We start from the raw sequence: 19,878 nt of genomic DNA, 5'->3' as shown, positions 1-19,878 counted from the left end.
TCTAGTCTATCTATCTATCTATTTTATATAAATGTATAGTAAAAAAAGAATTCTCATTAAAATGTATTACGTTTTAACCTGTTATTCCCAGAACTTCTGTAAATATGACCTATTTGCTTCCATTTTTTTCAAGGCAAAGGAGGAAATAAACCTTTTCAGTCCGACAAACCAGAGGGCTTTTTACAAATAGAAAGGTATGAAGCAATTTTACCTTCATGATTTTAGAAGGCAAAGATAATAGATAAAACACAGATTTCTTATTGGTGGCTCAGATCCTGTATTTCATAAACCTAACATGTCATTAAATGAGTTTTATACAATGTCTTTGAAGTTTCAAAAACTTGTGCTTCGTGAACATTTGCAAAGTTTACTAAACGTATATAAAGTGTCTTGATCCTTTTTATGTCGTTATGGTAAATGTCTGTCAAATTTCATGAAACTGTCACATTTAGCAAACTTGTGAAAGTGTCCTAATCCTTTTTCATTTAAATTCCGTAACGCGTTGTTTTAGTAAACGTCCGTGAATGAAGTTTTGTAAACTTGATTCATAATCCTCTGTCAAATTTAACAATCTTGTGTTTTGTAAATATCAGTGTCATAAACTTGAGTTTCATTTAAGTTCTGTAACTTGTTTTAGTACAAATCTGTAAAGTATTATAAACAGGCTTCATAGAGACAGAGCGCATTTAGGCCACACCCACAGTGTTTGAACAATACAGTTTGTATTGCGTTTTTGACTTGCAACAAAAAACAGAACAATGTCTAAAAGCTGATATATGACAGGGTGTACAGCAAACAAGATGAAAAACGCAGAACTAAGTTTTTATAAGCTGTCGACTCAAAAAAACGAGGGTTTAAGGAGGCGAAAGTGGATACAGGCAATAAGACGTGAAGCATCAGCCGGAAGAATGGGTACATTTTGGGATCCTGACACTCAGTGTAATATAACATGTCACGCTCTGTCTCAATTGCTTTTATCCACTTTTGTGTCCTTAAACGCTTGTTTTTTGGGTCAACAGCTTATTAAAACTTCTGGGTTTTTTAGCTTGTTTGCTGTACACTTTGTCACATATCAGCTTTTAGACATTGTTCTGTTTTTTGTTATAAGTCAGAAATTACAAGGAGGCCGCTTCACGCAATACAAAGTCAATGGAGACGGCTTGATTGTCCCCCAGTGGGCGTAGTTTTCAGATTATGATGCTTGTCTCTATAGGCCCCGTTTACACCTGGTATTAAGTGGATTTTTAAAAAATTATTTTATAATGTTTCCTGAGGTGTACTTATATTGTTAGTAAGATTTTTACATCATAAAATGTCATAGTTTAGAAATAAAAGGCTATTTTCTATCCTGATTTTAACCCTATGATGGCTTAAACACTCTGTTTGAGCCTATTTAATCCGTATTTAATTACTTTAAACAAATCATTTTTAGGCTATGCAATTTTGTTTCTATTTAAATATTTCTATTTAAATTCATAAAAAAAATTCTGTAACTTCTGGATAATGATTTCATGAAATTTCAGTGCTTCACTCCATTAATGAGTGACATATTTAAAGGGGCTATATGCAACTTTTTCCCCAAAAATAAATGTAACAATAGCCTTTTTATTTTACCATTTATGACTCAAACATCTCCTGATGAGCATACTGACACCTTGTCCGCTCACAGTGGGTGCACATATAAGCCTGTATCCTATTTTTCCTTTTTTCTGGCGGGTCGTCTTTTCCCGCGCTGTCTGCGGATGTGACGCCACCACCGCTGCGAGAGCGAGCAGAAAATGAGAGCAGTTCTGTTTTTTGGCCACAGGTGTCAGTCGCGAGTTTAAATTTCAGAAAAACGCATATAGCCCCTTTAATCTAAATGTGTATATCAGATGTAAAACCGAGATAAAATCATTCAGTTTACTTCATTACTTCGCTTACTCCAGTAAAAGAGTGTGTATGCACGGTCTAGAGTGTCCATGTGGTGTGCACATATTTACACCTAGTTCAAGGAAATTTGCAACGTATATACATCAGGCCCCAGCTGTAAATGGGTATGTGTCTCCCTCGTCTACTTGTAATCCGATTGACCAAAACGCAACAACAGGGCCATAAATAGGTCAAATTTAGCGTCAAATCAAGTGTCATAGACTTGAGTATCATCTGTTAAGTTCTTTAACTTCTTCTAGTAAACGCCTGTAAAGTTTCGTAAATGTGTTTCATAAAGATTTGTGTTTCTCAAACTTGTAATAATGTGTAAAACTATTGCCTAACTTTTGGCTATCTAGAATACCGAATTTCAACCTCCTCCCCAAGACCGTGAAGAGAAGAGTTTATGCCCTAAAGAGGCTCCAGCTCCAGAGTGCCAACATAGAGGCCAAGTTCTACGAAGAGGTGCATGAGCTGGAGAGGAAGTATGCCGGGCTTTACCAGCCTATCTTTGACAAGGTATGCAAAGTAGTAAAAAGCATTCTGTTTAAACACGCTCAGTTCGTTCAGAGCTGGTTTACTTCAGTATTTAACCCCTCACAAACTTGGAACGCCTTAAAAAAAAGCTTTCTCCAACACAAACGTTTACCTTCAAGCCATGCGGTGGCATGTATGCCCACAATATGAGTGTTTAAGTCAACTAATAGCCAACGGGTCGCATTCAAGCCTGGTCATTTCCTTTGCTGGAGATGAGCTAGTAGGTCAACTTTTACCCACAATGCATATACAGGCCTCTCCAAAGAAATATTTTCAAGACAACAGCATTGCTTCGGTTTTGTCTTGCATACATACACGCGTTGTGCCCATGAAATGATGAAGTCGCTTAACACAATGCTCCTGTGTGCAGAGACGGGAGGTTGTGACTGGCGCTGTTGAACCCACAGATGAGGAATGCGAATGGCAAAGTGACAAGGAGGAAGAGGAGCTTGCTGTAAGTTGATAGTTGTGAGAATCCTGAAACCACACCATATCGATAGCAAATACTTGCTTTCTTGGCGAACCGTTCAATGGAAGCCCAGAGCTACCGAACTTCTCATTTCGAGATCGTGTGCTATTGGGAGATTTGATATAAACCGATTTACACCCACAGGAAGATTTGCAGAAAAAAGCTGCTCTGGAGGAGAAGCAGGCAGATTCAGCCAGCGCCGTTGATCCGAAAGGAATCCCGGAGTTCTGGCTCACCATCTTTAAACATGTGGATATGCTTGGAGAAATGCTGCAGGTAAACTTTCACATTACTTCTCCTTAATGTCTTCGTGAAAGCTTTCGCGTTTTGCAATCAGATTCATTTTCTGACCTTTTTTAGGTTTGGGGTCCTTTTTTTCCATAGTGTGGGAAATATTGGCTAATTTGGGTTTTAATTTGAATTCTAAATAGAATTTAACTAATTTGGTGAAATAGAGCAATAAGCCATGCATTAAAGGAACACGCCACTATTTTTTGGAAATAGGCTCATTTTCCAACTCCCCTAGAGTTAAACAGTTGAGTTTTACCGTTTTCGAATCCATTCAGCTGATCTCCGGGTCTGGCGGTAGCACTTTTAGCATAGCTTAGCATAGATCATTGAATCTGAGTAGACCGTTAGCATCTCGCTCAAAAAAATGACCAAAGAGTTTCAATATTTTCCTATTTAAAACTAGCCTAGAAATCTAGACGCACCCTAGCGGCAGAAAATTATTTTGCCGCGAGTGCAGTCTAGCAACTCTCGGTAGACCTCAGAGCTGGAAAAACCAAACTCTGGTCAGGCTAATCACAGCGTGTGTAGAGTCGGTGGGCGGGCTTAACATAATGACGGAATGAAGCCGCGTTTCCACCGAAATTACCCGGAACAATTTGTACCAGGAACTTTTTTTACAGGAACTTTTTTTCCCCCAGATCTGCTACTGTCTGTCTGCGTTTCCACAGCGGTCTAAAGTACCGGGAGGATTAGGCAAAATAGTCCGGTGATGTAGGACTGCGCGCGGGAATAATTAAACAGGAATAATAAACAGGAATAATTTTTGCGCGATACTGTGCAACAATAACGAGGAGCAGCGCTGCTTTTGGTAGTTATGTATTGGTTTAATAAAGAGGTCATTAAAGGGTTAGTTCACCCAAAAATGAAAATTCTGTCATTAATTACTTACCCTCATGTCGTTCGACACCCGTCAGACCTCCGTTCATCTTCGGAACAGAAATGAAGATATTTTAGTTGAAATCTGATGCCTCTGAAAGGCCTCCATTGGCTCAATGGCACGGTTCACTCTCAAGACCCTTAAAAGGTACTAAAGACGTCGTTACAAAGTCCATCTCACTACAGTGGTTCTAAAATAACTTTATGAATCACCGACAATAGTTTTTGTGCGCAAAAAAACCCTAAATAACGACTTACATAGTGATGACGATTTCAAAACAAAGCATCATGAAGCTTCGAAGCGTTATGAATCATATGAGAATATGAGTCGATTCAGCAGATTGAATCACCAAATTTCAGCGGTTTGACACACGATCCGAATCATCATTCTGGCATCTACCAGTTTACGCACACACCTTTAGCGACTCTATGACTCTATGGCAGACTTATCAAGTTTTTATCAAGTTTTTAAATTCTGTAAATAGTTGCTTTAGTTTTTCAGTAACTGTATATCCATTATAATTAGCAGTTTATTGCAGATTTATTTGAATGAAAAACTACTCTTTACAATTTCAAATGTTCTGAAATAAATGGGCTTTTCTTGACATAAAAGCTTAGGGAAGCAAAATTTGAGACGTTCGTCCTCAAATTTGAATAAAGACATGATCAGAATTCAGTTTTATATTTAGGTTATTTTCAGGCCAAAGTCTCATCCATTTTTCCCTAAGTGAATTTCAATTTTTTTTTAAAGTCACTTGCATGTATATTTTATACATACAGTAGTAGTTCTTTACAGGTTTTTGCATTCCATTGAGATATTTTCCTATTGTTTTAGTGCTTGGGCGGATGTGTTTGGCTGTTGCACTCGTGTCTCGCGTCTTTACCAGCGTCTCATCCATGAAACGGCATTTTAAAAACACGGCGCTGAAGTTAGAAGAAAGTCCCATCATGTGGTCGGATCATTTTCTTCTCTTGACTGTTATCAATGCTGTATTGACAATATGGCTGGTCCAAAAAAAAAAAAATTTAAGCTTCAAAGCTTGGGTAGTAATCAAGACCGAATATTCGAAGCTTCGGAGGGAGGGGCCTGAACATATTCTTCTCTTTAATAAAGGCAGGAATCTCGAGAAGCGGCGCACCTCACCCGCGGGCAGGGCTTATATGCTTAGATCTCAGTCACATCCCTAACGGGGTAAAAAGGATAATACATTTTGATTCTATTATTCTATTTTCCACAATGTCAAACGAACGCAGCTTAACCCAAAATACAAGCTCAGGCATGCGCTTCTTCCATATAAGCTCATGCATTTGTGCTCTCTAGCCAGAGATACTCCAGTTGCAGGGAACACAAGTACAACGAGGTTGGGTTCCTATTCAACTCTCCAGATTTTATTTTCACCAGATTTTATAGTGTAAACATATGCAAGCGCGAATGAGAACCGTTTCGAGGGGGATGCCGAATATTAGAATCCCAAAATTGAAAACCAACCCATCAAACAAATATTCTGGTCCAGCCCTAAATGACAACATGTCTAAATGTTTGCTGACATTTTTATTCAAAACTGCGATTTCTCAATTAAAAAATAATAAAATTAGAATTAATCGAAAAAATCAGAAAAATCGCACATCCCTACCAATAGTATTTTGACACCCCAGGTTGCCAGTTTTCCATTGAAACCAGCAAACAAACTAGGTCGGAGATCGCCGATTCTACCCGACCTAAAAATCTTCTCATCCATCTAAAAATCTCTATGAACGGAAGCACATTAAAACACGGAAAAGCACAGAGTCTGAGGAGGAGGGGGCGGGGCAAACAATATTTTGAATTTAGACTGCTGTACCTGTTTCATCCACTAACTTACATACAGCACCTTTAAAGGGATAGTTTACCCAAAAATGAAAATTAGCCCATAATTTACTCACCCTCAAGTCATCCTAGGTGTATATGACATTCTTTCAGACGAATAAAATCAGAGTTATATTACAAAAGTCCAGGCTAATCCAAGCATTAGAATTTGATTCATAGTTGCTCTGTTTTTGAAATCCATAAAAAGTGCATCTGTCCATCAAATAACTGCTCCACGCGGCTCTGGGGAGTTAATAAAGGCCTTCTGAAGCGAATCGATGCGTTTGTGTAAGAAAAATATCCATATTTAAAACTTTATCAAGTAAACTCTCGACAAGTAAAATCCAATTCTAATGCTTGGATTAGCCTGGACTTTTGTAATATAACTCTGATTTTATTCGTCTGAAAGAATGTCATATACACCTAGGATGACTTGAGGGTGAGTAAATTATGGGCTAATTTTCATTTTTGGGTGAACTATCCCTTTAAGAAAGCATCTGATCATAGGGATGTGGATGTTTGCATGAGCTCTGCTGTTCCGCAGTTTAGTAAAGTCACGTTTATTTAAATAGCGCATTATACAATAGATCAAGCAGATTTACAGTATTAAACATGAAAAACAGTGTCAGTGTTTCTGCTATAAAGCGAATCTTCACGGTCATCTGGGCTCGATGGATTAGACAGGAGAAATGAACCTGAGAAGATTTTCATGTCGAAATGAACCTGAGAAGATTTTCATGTCATAAAAGGTGAAGCCTACTTATTACATCATCACTATGGACCAGTGGTAATTCGGTGTTTACCAGCCGGAGCCAACTTTTCCGGATAGTTTGCTTTGGCCAGCTGCTTCGAAGTCTCGAAACAAACATCAAAAGAACCAAGTTTTGGCCTGATTTTGTTTGAAATGACGTTACACCAGTTAGTTATTCAATATCCGAAAAAAGCCCATAACCAGAGAGCCGTCATCCAGCTGAAGGCACTGGAAATCGCCAAAGAGCTGAACATACCCACCAGCAATGCCCATCATTTCTTATTTCTGCTACATACTGACACACTTGCTTGTCAATATCCCCAAAGTGGCCAATTTAATGCGTAATGGATTAGAGCTTGCGCTCTGATTTAAGGGGCAGTCGTGGCCCAATGGTTAGAGAGTGGGTTGCGGGTTCGAGTCTCTGGTCCGGCAGGAATTGTCGGTGGGGGGAGTGAATACCAGCGCTCTCCTCCACCTTCAATACCACGACTGAGGTGACCCTTGAGCAAGGCACCGAACCCCCAGTTGCTCCCCGGGCGCCGCAGCAATATTGCTCCGGGTGTGTTCACTACTGTGTGTGCACTTGGAGAGGTTAAATGCAGAGCACAAATTCCAAGTATGGGTCACCATACTTGGCCACACTTCACTAAGGGAGAAACTGCTGTCTTTTAAGTGCAATGATTTGGCCTAAGGAATATTCATATTCATATTCATATCCCCCTGGATAAGATCGCTAATGCAGATCAAACACTGTGTCTTTTTGTCATGCCAGGATGTGTCACTCAACATAAAAAAATTTGAGAAATCAGCCATAGTGAAATCTACTAAATGAGAACTTCAGGTTATTTATTTATGGTAGCTATGCCATAAAGTGTTTATTTCTGAATGTGATTGTTGTTGGTACATTTGACCAGTATTTAACATACTTTAAACAGCCTAAACAGATAGGAAATTATTTTCAAATAAAGTATTTTCTTTAAAAGACAAGATTTGGTCTTCAAAAAGCCCTTTTCCAAAACTTCCAATAATACTATCAGGGTTTTTCCTGGGTCAAAAATGGTCTTCGGTGGTGGCTGACTGACATGGTCACCCACACACACACACACGCGCGCACAGTAAAAAAGTACCCTACCCACGTGATCTGCAAGCGCAATACTGACAATACATTTTAAATAAATTCAAAGAAAGTTTGTAACTTTTGCTTATCTTATTTTGATCCCACATGAAAAAATAATATAGTATATTATAGTAAAATTACTCTAGTAAATACTATAGTGTTTTTGAACTGTACTATAGTAAATATACTACAGTAAATAAACAAAGTGTAGTAAATACTATAATATACTACAATATATTACTATTTACTGTAGTATCTTTACTATACTATGGTTCAAAAACACTATAGTAATTTTACTATAATATACTATAGTATTTTTTCATGTGGGATACCTTGATGTTTGTTTTTGTTCCTCATTTTTACACTATTTACTGATAATTGTTTTGGTATATAATCATATCAATATTAAAAAGTAGTATTTAAAAATGAACAAATAGCCTAATTTTCTGCCATATACAATTTCATAAAATTATAAGCTAGCTAACAACAACTTTGTTCTGGGTTCACCTCACTCAAGTCTAAACTAAGTGATTTATAGGCTATTTATTTTACTACACATTATGAACATAAATAAGCTGAAAGACTGTGGATAATTAAAACTAACTCTTACACCCACTCTTGCTAAATTGTGTAAGCACACTTGTGTTCTCATTTCAGGTGTTCTGAGTAAATGATTAAACTGATTCGTTAGTTTGGTTTTGGACAGATCAGTTGTTCTAACCAGTCGTTAAAATGATTTGGTTCAAAGGAGTCATATAGGTCGCGAATCGGACATAAGCAGACGCTTTGTGTGCGAATCCCGTCTGTAAGAACATCGCGAAAGATTTGTCAACACACAGAAAACATTTCATAACCAGATAGGATTTGTTTCCCGTTTATTGAAAGTATGCTTTATGTCAGCTGGTCAGAGAATCAGTCAATGTTTTTTGAGCGCATTTCACACCCAGCGGTAATTAAAGGAAGACGTCTGATAGCGCCACGTGCAACATGGATTCGGTCTTCCGACCTTTTGATTTTGATTAACGTAATATGTGAAATATTAGAAAGCTAAGAATACTGATTTTGAAGACAGAGAGTGTGTGAGCGGGGGAGGAGCTCTGATCGTTCTCTCTGTCACTCAGTTAACACAAGCGCAGCATCTATTCTACATCATTCATAAATCACAATAACTCATCAAATAAAGCTTTGGCGGGACAAAAATTTGTTTTGGCGGCCGCCAAAAAATTTTCAATGTAGGAAAAACACTGACTAATATTAGCATTACACATGTTATATTAATAATAATAATAATGTTTTAACTCTAGGATCACGTGCGCGTGTGTGTGGGGGCTGTTTTACAGATTTTGGATCTATACATACATTTTTTTTCTTTCAGTAAGCTTAAGGAGTTGTTTAATAAGATTTTACCAGAAAAAGAATTAGAATTGTTTTTATTTTTATATGTACAGTACATTTAAAATATCCTGTGTAATTTTAAACTGCTGTATTTTAGGGATGAAACGATTACCGGTTTCACGATAAACCACGATAAAATTTAGTGACGGTTAGTAATATCGTATACAATTTAATTAGGGCCCAAGCCCTGAAAGGGCGCAGAGCCCTATTGTTCTTCCTCAGATTATTCTTTGTTTTTTTTTTTTTTTTTTTTTTTTTTTTTTTTTCGACTTCTCGGGTACTTTTGGGGCACTTAACATGCTCGAAAACTCTTGAAACTTCGCACAGGCATCGGAATGCGCGGCCATCAGAGCCGGGCTGAAGCTGGTACCCGGGCGTGGCAGGGGGGCTCGACAGCGCCCCCTTAAGTGGGGTCTGAAAACTTGGTCCATATATCAAACACACTTGCACGTACATGTATGAAACTCGGTACACATATAGACCTCATCGGGCCAAACAACTTTCGTGCTCATAGTTATGCGTCAGCCCAACAGGAAGTGAGCTATAATCGGTTGTTCGGAAAACCCATGCTCTGGAATTTAATATACTCCTCCGAGGCCATTGTTTCGATCATCGCCAAACTCGGTCAGCATGAGGAGAACATATCCAGGATGCTAAATTGCGAGCGGATTTTTGATATCTCAAACGGTTTGGCCGTGGCGAAGCAACGAATTTATGGCGAGAAAAGGGAAACAGGAAGTGTGTTATAACGTCAGCAAACCTTGACTGATTTGGATGAAACTTCAGCTGTGTGTTCGTTGTAAGAGGCCGATCACATGGATATGACTTTTGTGAGTCAAAGTTATAGCGCCACCAACTGGCAGCAGGAAGTGTGTCACTTTCAAAAATGCTTTGAATCACCATCTTATTTTCACCCCATTTACTTCAAACTTCATCAGTATAATGTGAAAACATGACAGATAGAGACGTATGAAATGGATTCCTGAAATTTCAAATACTGTTGCCATGGCAACGTGTCAAAGTTTAATAATCTTTTGGCTGTTCTGAGGCTCTTAGCATGCTTGAAATTGCTTGAAACTGCTTGAAACTCAACACACACATCAGAGATGTCAGTCAGTACACATGGGCAAAGCCTCAGAAACGGGCGGGGATGAGGGGCTCTCTAGCGCCACCTTTTGACAAAAGTGAAGGGCTTCGTTTCATCTACAATCACCAAACTCAGTATATATATTGACCTCATCGAGCCGGACAACTTTCTAATTTACAGTCATTAGCTCCGACCAACAGGAAGTCAGATATTTTGGTTTGAAGGTAAATATTTGGTTAAATCGGGGTCTGAGTTTTTACGTTCTCCTTGTAGGCGATTTATTCAATCTCCACCAAACTCGGTCAACATGAAACAAAGATACTGAAGATGCTAAAATGTGAACGGATATTGGATATCTCAAACGGTGTTTCCATGGCAAGGGATTAAATAAGGACAAAAAAGGGGAACAGAAATTCTCTGTGTCTGCTGCTCTCCCCTCAATGAACACAAGATGGCAGCATTGTATTAGTTTTGAAGCAGGATAAAAAAAAACTTGTTTCTCTCTCTCTCTCTCTCTCTCTCTCTCTTGTTTGTGATTTATGAGGACACAAATTTGTATAATGACATGGGTATTACACTGGTATTACAACGTGTATGTGTGTGTGTTTAAAAACATACTAAAACAATGTTTTATTAAAATGTAACCAAATAGCTTTAAAATAATCATACTATTTTTCAGATCAATATATTTATTTTATTTAATATATTTCTTCTGAATATTTATTCTCTGTCTGCCCTCCCCTCACTAAAGGGTGGCAGTGTTGTGTTATTTTTTAAACTCTCTTTGTGTGTGTGTGTGTGTGTGTGTGTGTGTGTGTGTGTGTGTGTGTGTGTGTGTGTGTGTGTGTGTGTGTGTGTGTGTGTGTGTGTGTGTGTGTGTGTGTGTGTGTGTGTGTGTGTGTGTGTGTGTGTGTGTGTGTGTGTGTGTGTGTGTGTGCAGGCCCGTCGCGACAAGGCAGGCAAACCAAGCAATTGCTTGGGGCCTCGAGCTGGCCTGGGGCCCCAAGACAGCGACAGGTTAAGAATAAAATGAAACGACAAACTGTGTGAGCGCCCCATTGATAGTCAATGCAGTAGAGTGCAATGACACTGTTATCGGGATCCCCCTTAAGGGGCCCCTCTCAGAAGTCGCTGACAGCAGCCAGCCAACCACGCGATCTCTGCTGCGGCAAAATACAAAATCTTCGGATTTTAAGCGGAATTTTATGCTTCAGGAAGCCAGAAAAGAAAATAGAGAAAGGAAGAGGAGGATAAGAAAAAACAAGATAGTGGTATGTGATAAATTACACTGGATAAAATAGCTCTACTTGTCTTGTACAAAAAAAGTGTAAGTTTGCAGCAGGTAGGCTAGCAAAAATATGTTTATGTTAGCTATCGTTACCTGCCTGACGGCAAATGCTGCTTGTAACGAACAGTTAGAGCAACTTTTTTTTCGAAAAGACGAAATTACATGAGATTGCTATAGCTTTGTAATAGGTTTTGATGAAAGTGGCATAGCATGCTCTACTAACTATTATTTATGCTATGCATAAATAACCTGGAATAGTTAATATAGCATGCTATATTAACAATTATTATAAACATTATTTAACCAGAAAGAGGCAGAGGAACATGATTTTTTTCATAGCTTATCTTAATGTGCTAGTGTCGGGATATATACGGTAGTGACAGTTTATGCAAATATGACATTATTTTTATGAGTTACCAATAGATCTTGAACAATTACTTTATTCTGTGGCAATTTTTACAAATGTTACATTTTGAAGTACAGTATCAGGACAACCCACATGTTTGACTGGTACTGTTTACATGTTTTACTGGTACTGCCCACGTTTTACTGGTACTGTTTATTAAACTATTTAACAAGGTATTATAGTCATCGGTTGCAACTTTACAATAACCATCCAGATAATGTTTATAGACAGTTTACAAAACAACTAGTAACCCTTAAGTATTCCCAAAGTGTTAGGAATATCTGGTCCGTTTAAAAAATGGTTACTTAAAGGTTTAAAAAAAATTTAATGATACAGTGGTGTTTTTTGCAAATGTTTTCAAATTTTATGCACAGTATATGCAACAACAGTATTTGCACTGTAAACCTTTTTATTAATATAAAGTGTAGGTGAACTTAAACTGTATGGCTATGCTGCGGTATGCTGTGTGTGTGTGTGTGTGTGTGTGTGTGTGTGTGTGTGTGTGTGTGTGTGTGTGTGTGTGTGTGTGTGTGTGTCAGTGTCCTATCTGTGTGGATGCGTCTCATGTCAGCTAATCAAGGGACACTGACACACACACACACACACACACACACACACTCGACGCATAGATAGACTCGCGTCAGTTTCCTGCTCACATCGAGTTCTCTTTTGCTCTTGAACAAACAATAACACAGAGGATTGTGAGTATTTTCATATTCGAGTCTTAAATTAGTTAAATAACGTCTTAAATGAACTTAAAGAGTTGTGAGGAAATGAGATGCGCGGGACAGCGCGTGAGATCCACGGCTGTTCTTAAAGTGACAGGAGCACTGATGATGCCTGTCATTAATGTTCATCAAAGAACAACGGGAACAGAGAAAATTGTAGCTTTAATGATGATTCATCTATATTTCATTTATTATTTATGCAGTTAAGGAAGGTTTGATAACTATTACATTTCTGTATAACAGGGAAGGCCATGGGTAAATATAACATTTATTATTTTGGTGATTTAGGTAAAATGGTTTAAAAAAACACAGCAGAACCACAGCGCATCTGATATGACTGGCATAACGCTGGCGAAGTTAGGGACCGTCTGCAAAGTTACATACAACATTGAAACGTGTATAACGTTACCAAACTTCACTAGCATTTAAAGAGAATGACAGTCATAAAACTGACTGTAAAGTGTTCATCTAGGTGTCAGGTATGATGCACACATTTTGATATTTAATAAAATAAACTGTCAAATCATATGGAAATATGGATATGCATTATTTCACTTGGATACTGTTTGGGCTCTAACACAAAATATGCTTGATTTAAATGCATCATAGCTGAACACTGATGAGAATATTTATTGAGAATATATTTACAGAGATAATATTAGAGATTATATTTACGACAAATTATTATTATTTATGCGTTATGCGTTGCTATTGACGACGGCCATTAAGTAAAGAAATCCCACAGCATCTAGCTTAAAAAAGTGCTTAGAGCTGCTTTAGTTATTTGTTGTTTGTTTAATTTCAAATATAAAACTTGTTGAAATGTTTTAAGTGTGTGCATCTGTTCTTTTTGAACACTTTCATCTTGTTTGAACAAAACCGTGATAATATTGATAACCGTGATAATTTGGGTCACTATAATCGTGATGTTAAATTTCCATACCGTTTCATCCCTACTTTAGTGTGAATAAGTAAAAAAGAACTACAAACACCTTGAATTAAATACTGGCCTTCTGGACTTACAAAATTTTGAGCAGGAAAATATAACTTTTATTTATTTTATCCTATGATATTAAAATTAATCTAGATTTAAATTACATCATGGGTGTGGCTTGTGGTGATAGTGGCACCAGTTGCTGCGGTAAATGTGGCATATTCGAGCGATTCTAAAATATTCTCCTGTTTAAATGCATATTGCCTGCCGTGCACAGTTAAGCTGATGCCACCGGCGTGGCGGTGCCACCGGCTTGGGCCCGTCATCGCTGCTCGCAGCTTTAATTATCATTAAAACCGCGTGTGATTATCACGATTGTGAAAACTCGCGGTAAATCTTGTCCAGTCAGCGTCAGTCTGGCGCAGCGCACCGCTGTTTGAATGAGAAGAAATGGCAGAAGGCAGTGACAGCACCGGGAGATTGATCGTTGTCATTTTTTGGCTTTTACAAAAGTCCTGAGGGGAACTTAATCGAAGATGGTCACCCTGTGTGCAGAACATGCCAGGAGAAAGTCGCTGTAATGGGGAAACACTTCAAAACTACGAACACAAGGCAAGTGGACTTTGACCTGAATACCAAAACTACGTCTGAGAGATAATAACGTGAAGCGAACTAACAAATTCAGACAAGACTAAGGTGACATTTAAGGGATAATAATCAGGGCTTGACATTAACAACAACCGCCATTTGCGGGTGTAACGTAACTTTATTTCGGCTGCACACTAGCCAATCTAGCTGTTGAATGCAATGTCTCATAATCAGAGGCGTTCAGATTAGCCGTGGATATGTTCAGAGCGCGCAGCGCTCTCACTCGCTGAAATCTACACTAAAAGCGGAGATGTGTGTGCGATGTACGCAGGAGATTCACTCATCATACAGAGGTTGACTGTTTTAGTTCTATTTCAGCAGCGAAAATAGTTTCAAACAAAAACAGCAGAGCTACAGCGCATCTGATGTGACTGGCATAACGCTGGCGAATTTAGGGACCGTCTCTAAAGTTACATACAACCAACGTTATACACGTTTCTGACTTCAATAGCATTTGAAGAGAATGACAGTCATAAAACTGACTGTAAAGTGATCATTTAGGTGTCAGGTATGATGCACACATTATGATATTTAATAAAATAAACTGTCAAATCATATGGAAATATGGATATGCATTATTTCACCAGGAAACTGTTTGGGCTCTTACACAAAATATGCTAGATTTAAATGCATCATTGCTGAACACTGATGAGAAAATTGCTTGAGAATATATTTACAGAGATTATATTTATGACAAATTATTATTATTTATGCGTTCCTATTGACAACGGCCATTATAAGGAAGGAAATCCCACAGAATCTAGCTTTAAAAAGTGCATAGAGCTGCTTGATTTATTTGTTGTTTGTTGATTTCAAATATAAAACTTGTTGAAATGTTTTAAGTGTGTGCCTCTGTTCTATTTGAACTCTTTCATCTCGTTTGAACAAAACCGTGATAATATTGATAACCGTGATAATTTGGGTCACTATAATCGTGATGTTAAATTTCCATACCGTTTCATCCCTACTGTATTTTAAACCACTCTATTTTTAGTTTGGTTTTTTAGATATTTATGCTACTCTTGTGTAACTTGTAACTCTGCTCTTGTCATGAAAATAGCCTCAGCTGCTGACATGTCATTGAAATTCTACTACTATTACTACAAGCACATTGCATAAATCAGTGATGTATGATTTAGTAACTGCTTTGACCTTTCGCATGAAGGGTTGATAGGGAAGAGATGCAGATACAAAATGAACTGTTAAAGATACAATATATACAGAGAGAATATAAAATATGTAAAGAATTGCGATTGGGTCAACTGACGCTATCGGTTCTACTGTCGGTACTGGGGAAATATAGACTTAGCCTACTGTTTATTATTGCTATATAGATGTTATCTTGCAAATTCTATCTTTGCCAGCCATTTCTATATTAGATCATATTAAACCATTTGTCTGAATTTGTCTGAGAGAGAGAGAAGTCTGGTCACACTTTAGGGCTGTGATATTAATCTTATTTTATTTTCGATTTTGGTCTCCAAGGATTCTAAAAAGAAGATATGAGGTAAAACTATTATAAACTGTGTATTATAAACGAGCGCAACGTCCTTCCCTTCATAGCTGTGCGCTGTCATTTCTTGAAGTGATTAGTTGACTTCAAAATGAAAATTTCCTGATATTTTACTCACCCCCATCTCATCCAAGATGTTCATGTCTTTCTTTCTTCAGTCGAAAAAAAAGTTTTATAAGGAAAACATTCCAGAATTTTTTTTCCACATAATGGACTTCAATGGCAACCAATGATTGAAGGTCCAAATCAATGCAGTTTCAAAGCGCTTTGAAGGGCTTCAGAGGCTCTGCACGATCCCAGACGAGGAATAGGGTCTTATCGCGCGAAACTAGCGGTACTTCCGTCTACATCTAGCGTGACCTTTCCGGTGGGATTGCGCAATCCTTAGCACGTCGCAGAGCAAGATGAGCAATTTAGGTTAAAAAGTATATGCAGTTTTAATTTTTTTGGCTAGATAAGACCCTATTCCTCGTCTGGGATCGTGCAGAGCCTCTGAAGTGTGAGATGGTGGTCCAGTGGGTTAAACCATGGAACTGATACGGAGAAGGTTGCTGGTTCGATCCCAGCGGTCACCACCAGTGTGTCCTTGAGCAAGGCACTTTACTCCATGTTGCTCCAGGGGGATTGTCCCTGTAATAAAGGGCACTGTAAGTCGCTTTGGATAAAAGCGTCTGCCAAATGCATAAATGTAAATGTAAGCCCTGCATTGATTTTGGACCTTCAACATTTTGGTTGCCATTGAAGTCTATGATGTGGAGAAAAATCCTGGAATGTTTTCCTCAAAAAGCTTAATTTCTTTTCGACTGAAGAAAAAAAAAAACATGAACATCTTGGATGAGATGGGGGTGAGTAAAATATCAGGAATTTATCATTTTGAAGTGGACTAATCCTTTAATGTCAGACTTAGCACAATCTGTGATTGATGTCAAATGCAGTCTCTACGGTTGCTAAATTGCAGGACGTGTTTGATAAAAAAAAAAAGAGCTAATAAAAGCACAATAATCCGCTCAATAGACACTATTTCCAAGTTCAAGGCAGCTTGTGCACGCTTGCGAAACAGGCCGACTTGCACATTTATACTTTAAGTTTTGTGTGCACGTCTAAACCACCCATGTCAAAATGACCGGCTTGGACAGTATTCACTTAAACACAGTTTATATATCTAAAGTGGGCGTAAATAATTTGGAGAAATTGGAAAATATGATATCATTAGATCTGCATTCGTTCTTAATAAACTTGCTGACAATTGAGACAACTTCAAATGTGGTCACCCTTAGTGCACTACACTGTGTTAACCACATCCTGTGTAAACCAGGCCCGGATTATTGTGACAGGAAGTCCTCAGAGGATATGCAAGTTTGTATCGGTGCATGAAGAATTCACATGCAATCTGATTGTTGTCATTTAATGTATAATTTTCTTGACATTTCATTTAAATATTAAAGTGATCAGTAGGACTGTACAGAGTCGGTATCCTCAGAGGTTTTTTTTTTTTTTTTTTTGTGAATTCTCCCAGCCCTGTTTCCTCTATTCCACACAATGTTTTCCGAAGTTGAATCAATGCCAGCTTAGTTTAACCCTTCTGGGATTCTTTTTTGTTTCCTGTAGGAGCACGATGAGCCAATCCTGAAGCACTTGCAGGACATCACTGTGAAATTTTCGGAGCCTGGACAGCCAATGGTTTGTCAAACCCCGCTAAACAAGCCTCTGTTTACTTACCACTAACATTTAAACGAATAGATGCAGGAATCATCTTTAATATTGTTCAATTGTTTGCCAAAAACAGAGTTTCACGTTGGAGTTCCACTTTGAGCCCAACAGCTTCTTCAGTAACTCGGTCCTCACTAAAGTCTACAAGATGAAATCAGAGCCGGACGCAACAGATCCATTCTCTTTCGAGGGGCCGGAGATCGTGGACTGTGAAGGGTAAGATGTAGAAATTGTTAGTGGTGCTTTCTAAAAGAAATCCTTACCTTATCCTAATCCTAACCTAGCCTTAAACGAATCTTTATAGTATATACCCTACCAGTCAAAGGTTTGTAATATTAAGGGGTATCCCCGACTGAGGATGTACACATTCGAATCAGGATTGTCAAGTCTTGCCTATAGTCGACTGATAGTCGAATCGTGTGTGTGGGGGGATTAACATTCGTAAAACGATTCCTCATAACATTTTAAAGCCACAATGTGCAGAACATCACACAAAGATATAGAAGAAAATGTGTAAAAACATTTTTGATCAATAAACCTAAAAAAAAAAAAACTGCAGAAAGGCCAGACTGCAGACAGCATGTCGGCAAATCTATATAAATTTACTAAATTGTGAGCACGCTCCAAGTATAGCACAACATCGATGAACCGAAAAACAATAAAAAAAAATTATTTAAGGAATTAAATTAAAACAGACTATACCTTTCTAATAAATAAAAAATAAAAATGAAATAAGTCAGAATCAAGTTACAAGGTGCAGAACAAATGTGTGCAAAATGCCTGAAGTGCATGGGAACATATATTCAAAACACAAGCCACAAATAGTTCAATTATATAACCCTGAGTGATCAATAAATAAAATAAAAATAAAAAAATTACTAAAATAACGAAAGTTTAGCCAGAATTGTCAACTTTGTCTTTTTAACTGCAGACACAATAAACGCTAAACTGGAGTGGCAGTCTTTTAGCTTAAAGGGATCGTTCACCCAAAAATGAAAATTGTCATCATTTACTCACCCTTAAGTTGTTCCAAACCTGTATGAGTTTCTTTGTTCTGCTGAACACAAAAGAAGATATTTAGAAGAATGTTTATAACCAAGCAGATAGAGCAACCATTGACTACCATAGTAGGAAAAAAAATACTATGGTAGTCAATGGTTGCTCTATATGCTTTGTTATAAACATTCTTCTAAATATCTTCTTTTGTGTTCAGCAGAACAAAGAAACTCATACAGATTTGGAACAACTTGAGGGTGAGTAAATGATGACAGAATTTTGCAGTTTGTTTGGGAGAGAATTACGATTTTTCTCTTGTCATTTACATTTGATTCAGTTCTTTACATAAATCTGGTGCCAGTTGCATAAACGTAGCCGCTATGGTCAGACTGTGTCTTAGTTAAGAGGGAATCAGTCCTATGTTTCCAATTCAAATTAGACCAATATACCTTTTTATGTAACTTACTTTAAGAAGTCCAAACTTGAAGAAAAAAAAATGTAACTACTAACTTTTTAAGACTAGTCTGAGCAGTTTATGCAACCGGCTCCTGCTGGATTACGAATGTTTCTAAATGATGCACTTTCTGTCGTTCTTTAGTTGTAAGATTGACTGGCAAAAAGGCAAAGATGTGACAGTCAGAATTGTTAAAAAGAAGCAGAAACACAAAGGAAGAGGGACCATTCGGACGGTCACCAAAGAGGTCCCACAAGATTCATTCTTCAACTTCTTCAATCCGGCTAAAGGTATGTTACACTGCAACAATAAATTCATAATGCTTTTGGTAGAATTTAGTAGTTTGTTTTAATTTCATTTGGCACTTGGCCCACTGAAGTGCCTTGAAACGTGCAGCATTGTTCTATGTGTTGACGTAATTTTCACTGAAACAGGAAGACCGGGTGGGACATTTCGAACAGCTCTTCCCCTTTTTTTTATTGCCTATAGCGTTTTGTTTATATCACAGCTCGGCCAGAGCCTTTGAGCTCGGTGAAGCCACAATTTCCTCCAAATCTCACTTTAAAATATAGCATTATGTGCAGAATTCAACCGTGCCGGAAACGTTTTCTGATATGTGTCGACTCACGCATGTGATCCGCTCTGTGCTATCGTGTCCGGAGCTGCTGTGGTGGACACTAACGTGAAACCAGACTTTATTCGCCCCAATGGAAAGCATATCGTTGCCTATCCCCTGTATAGTGCACTATGTGCCATTCACCATGTAGAAAAAAATGATTGTGTGAACAAGTGACAGATTTCAGCTGCAGCTTCAGTGTCTATTTATAATGTAAGGGGCGTGGCTTCTCTGATTGGACAGAGAAGTTGAAGTGCAGAGTGATGTCATCAAAATCACTGATCCATATTGGCGGAAGTGAGAGA

At 38.0% G+C, this 19,878-nt stretch overlaps 1 protein-coding gene across 1 annotated transcript in view; it reads left to right on the top strand.

Annotated features, from left to right (window-relative positions):
- The window catches only part of nap1l4a (nucleosome assembly protein 1-like 4a), a gene marked incomplete at its 5' end in the record, with an annotated part of 42,818 nt that overhangs the window by 6,647 nt on the left and 16,293 nt on the right, over nucleotides 1-19,878 (top strand). The window contains 7 exons of the mRNA XM_079809523.1: nucleotides 134-194; nucleotides 2,271-2,430; nucleotides 2,819-2,902; nucleotides 3,062-3,193; nucleotides 17,406-17,477; nucleotides 17,584-17,723; nucleotides 19,102-19,247. Coding sequence (XP_079665649.1) covers nucleotides 134-194; nucleotides 2,271-2,430; nucleotides 2,819-2,902; nucleotides 3,062-3,193; nucleotides 17,406-17,477; nucleotides 17,584-17,723; nucleotides 19,102-19,247 — 795 coding nt within the window. The remainder of the gene's footprint in view (nucleotides 1-133; nucleotides 195-2,270; nucleotides 2,431-2,818; nucleotides 2,903-3,061; nucleotides 3,194-17,405; nucleotides 17,478-17,583; nucleotides 17,724-19,101; nucleotides 19,248-19,878) is intronic.

The sequence above is a fragment of the Gobio gobio genome (assembly GCF_949357685.1).
Source record: "Gobio gobio genome assembly, chromosome: 25".
Lineage (NCBI taxonomy): Eukaryota > Metazoa > Chordata > Actinopteri > Cypriniformes > Gobionidae > Gobio > Gobio gobio.
Note: the sequence above shows the minus strand (reverse complement) of the source record. Positions and strands in the feature narration are given on the sequence as shown.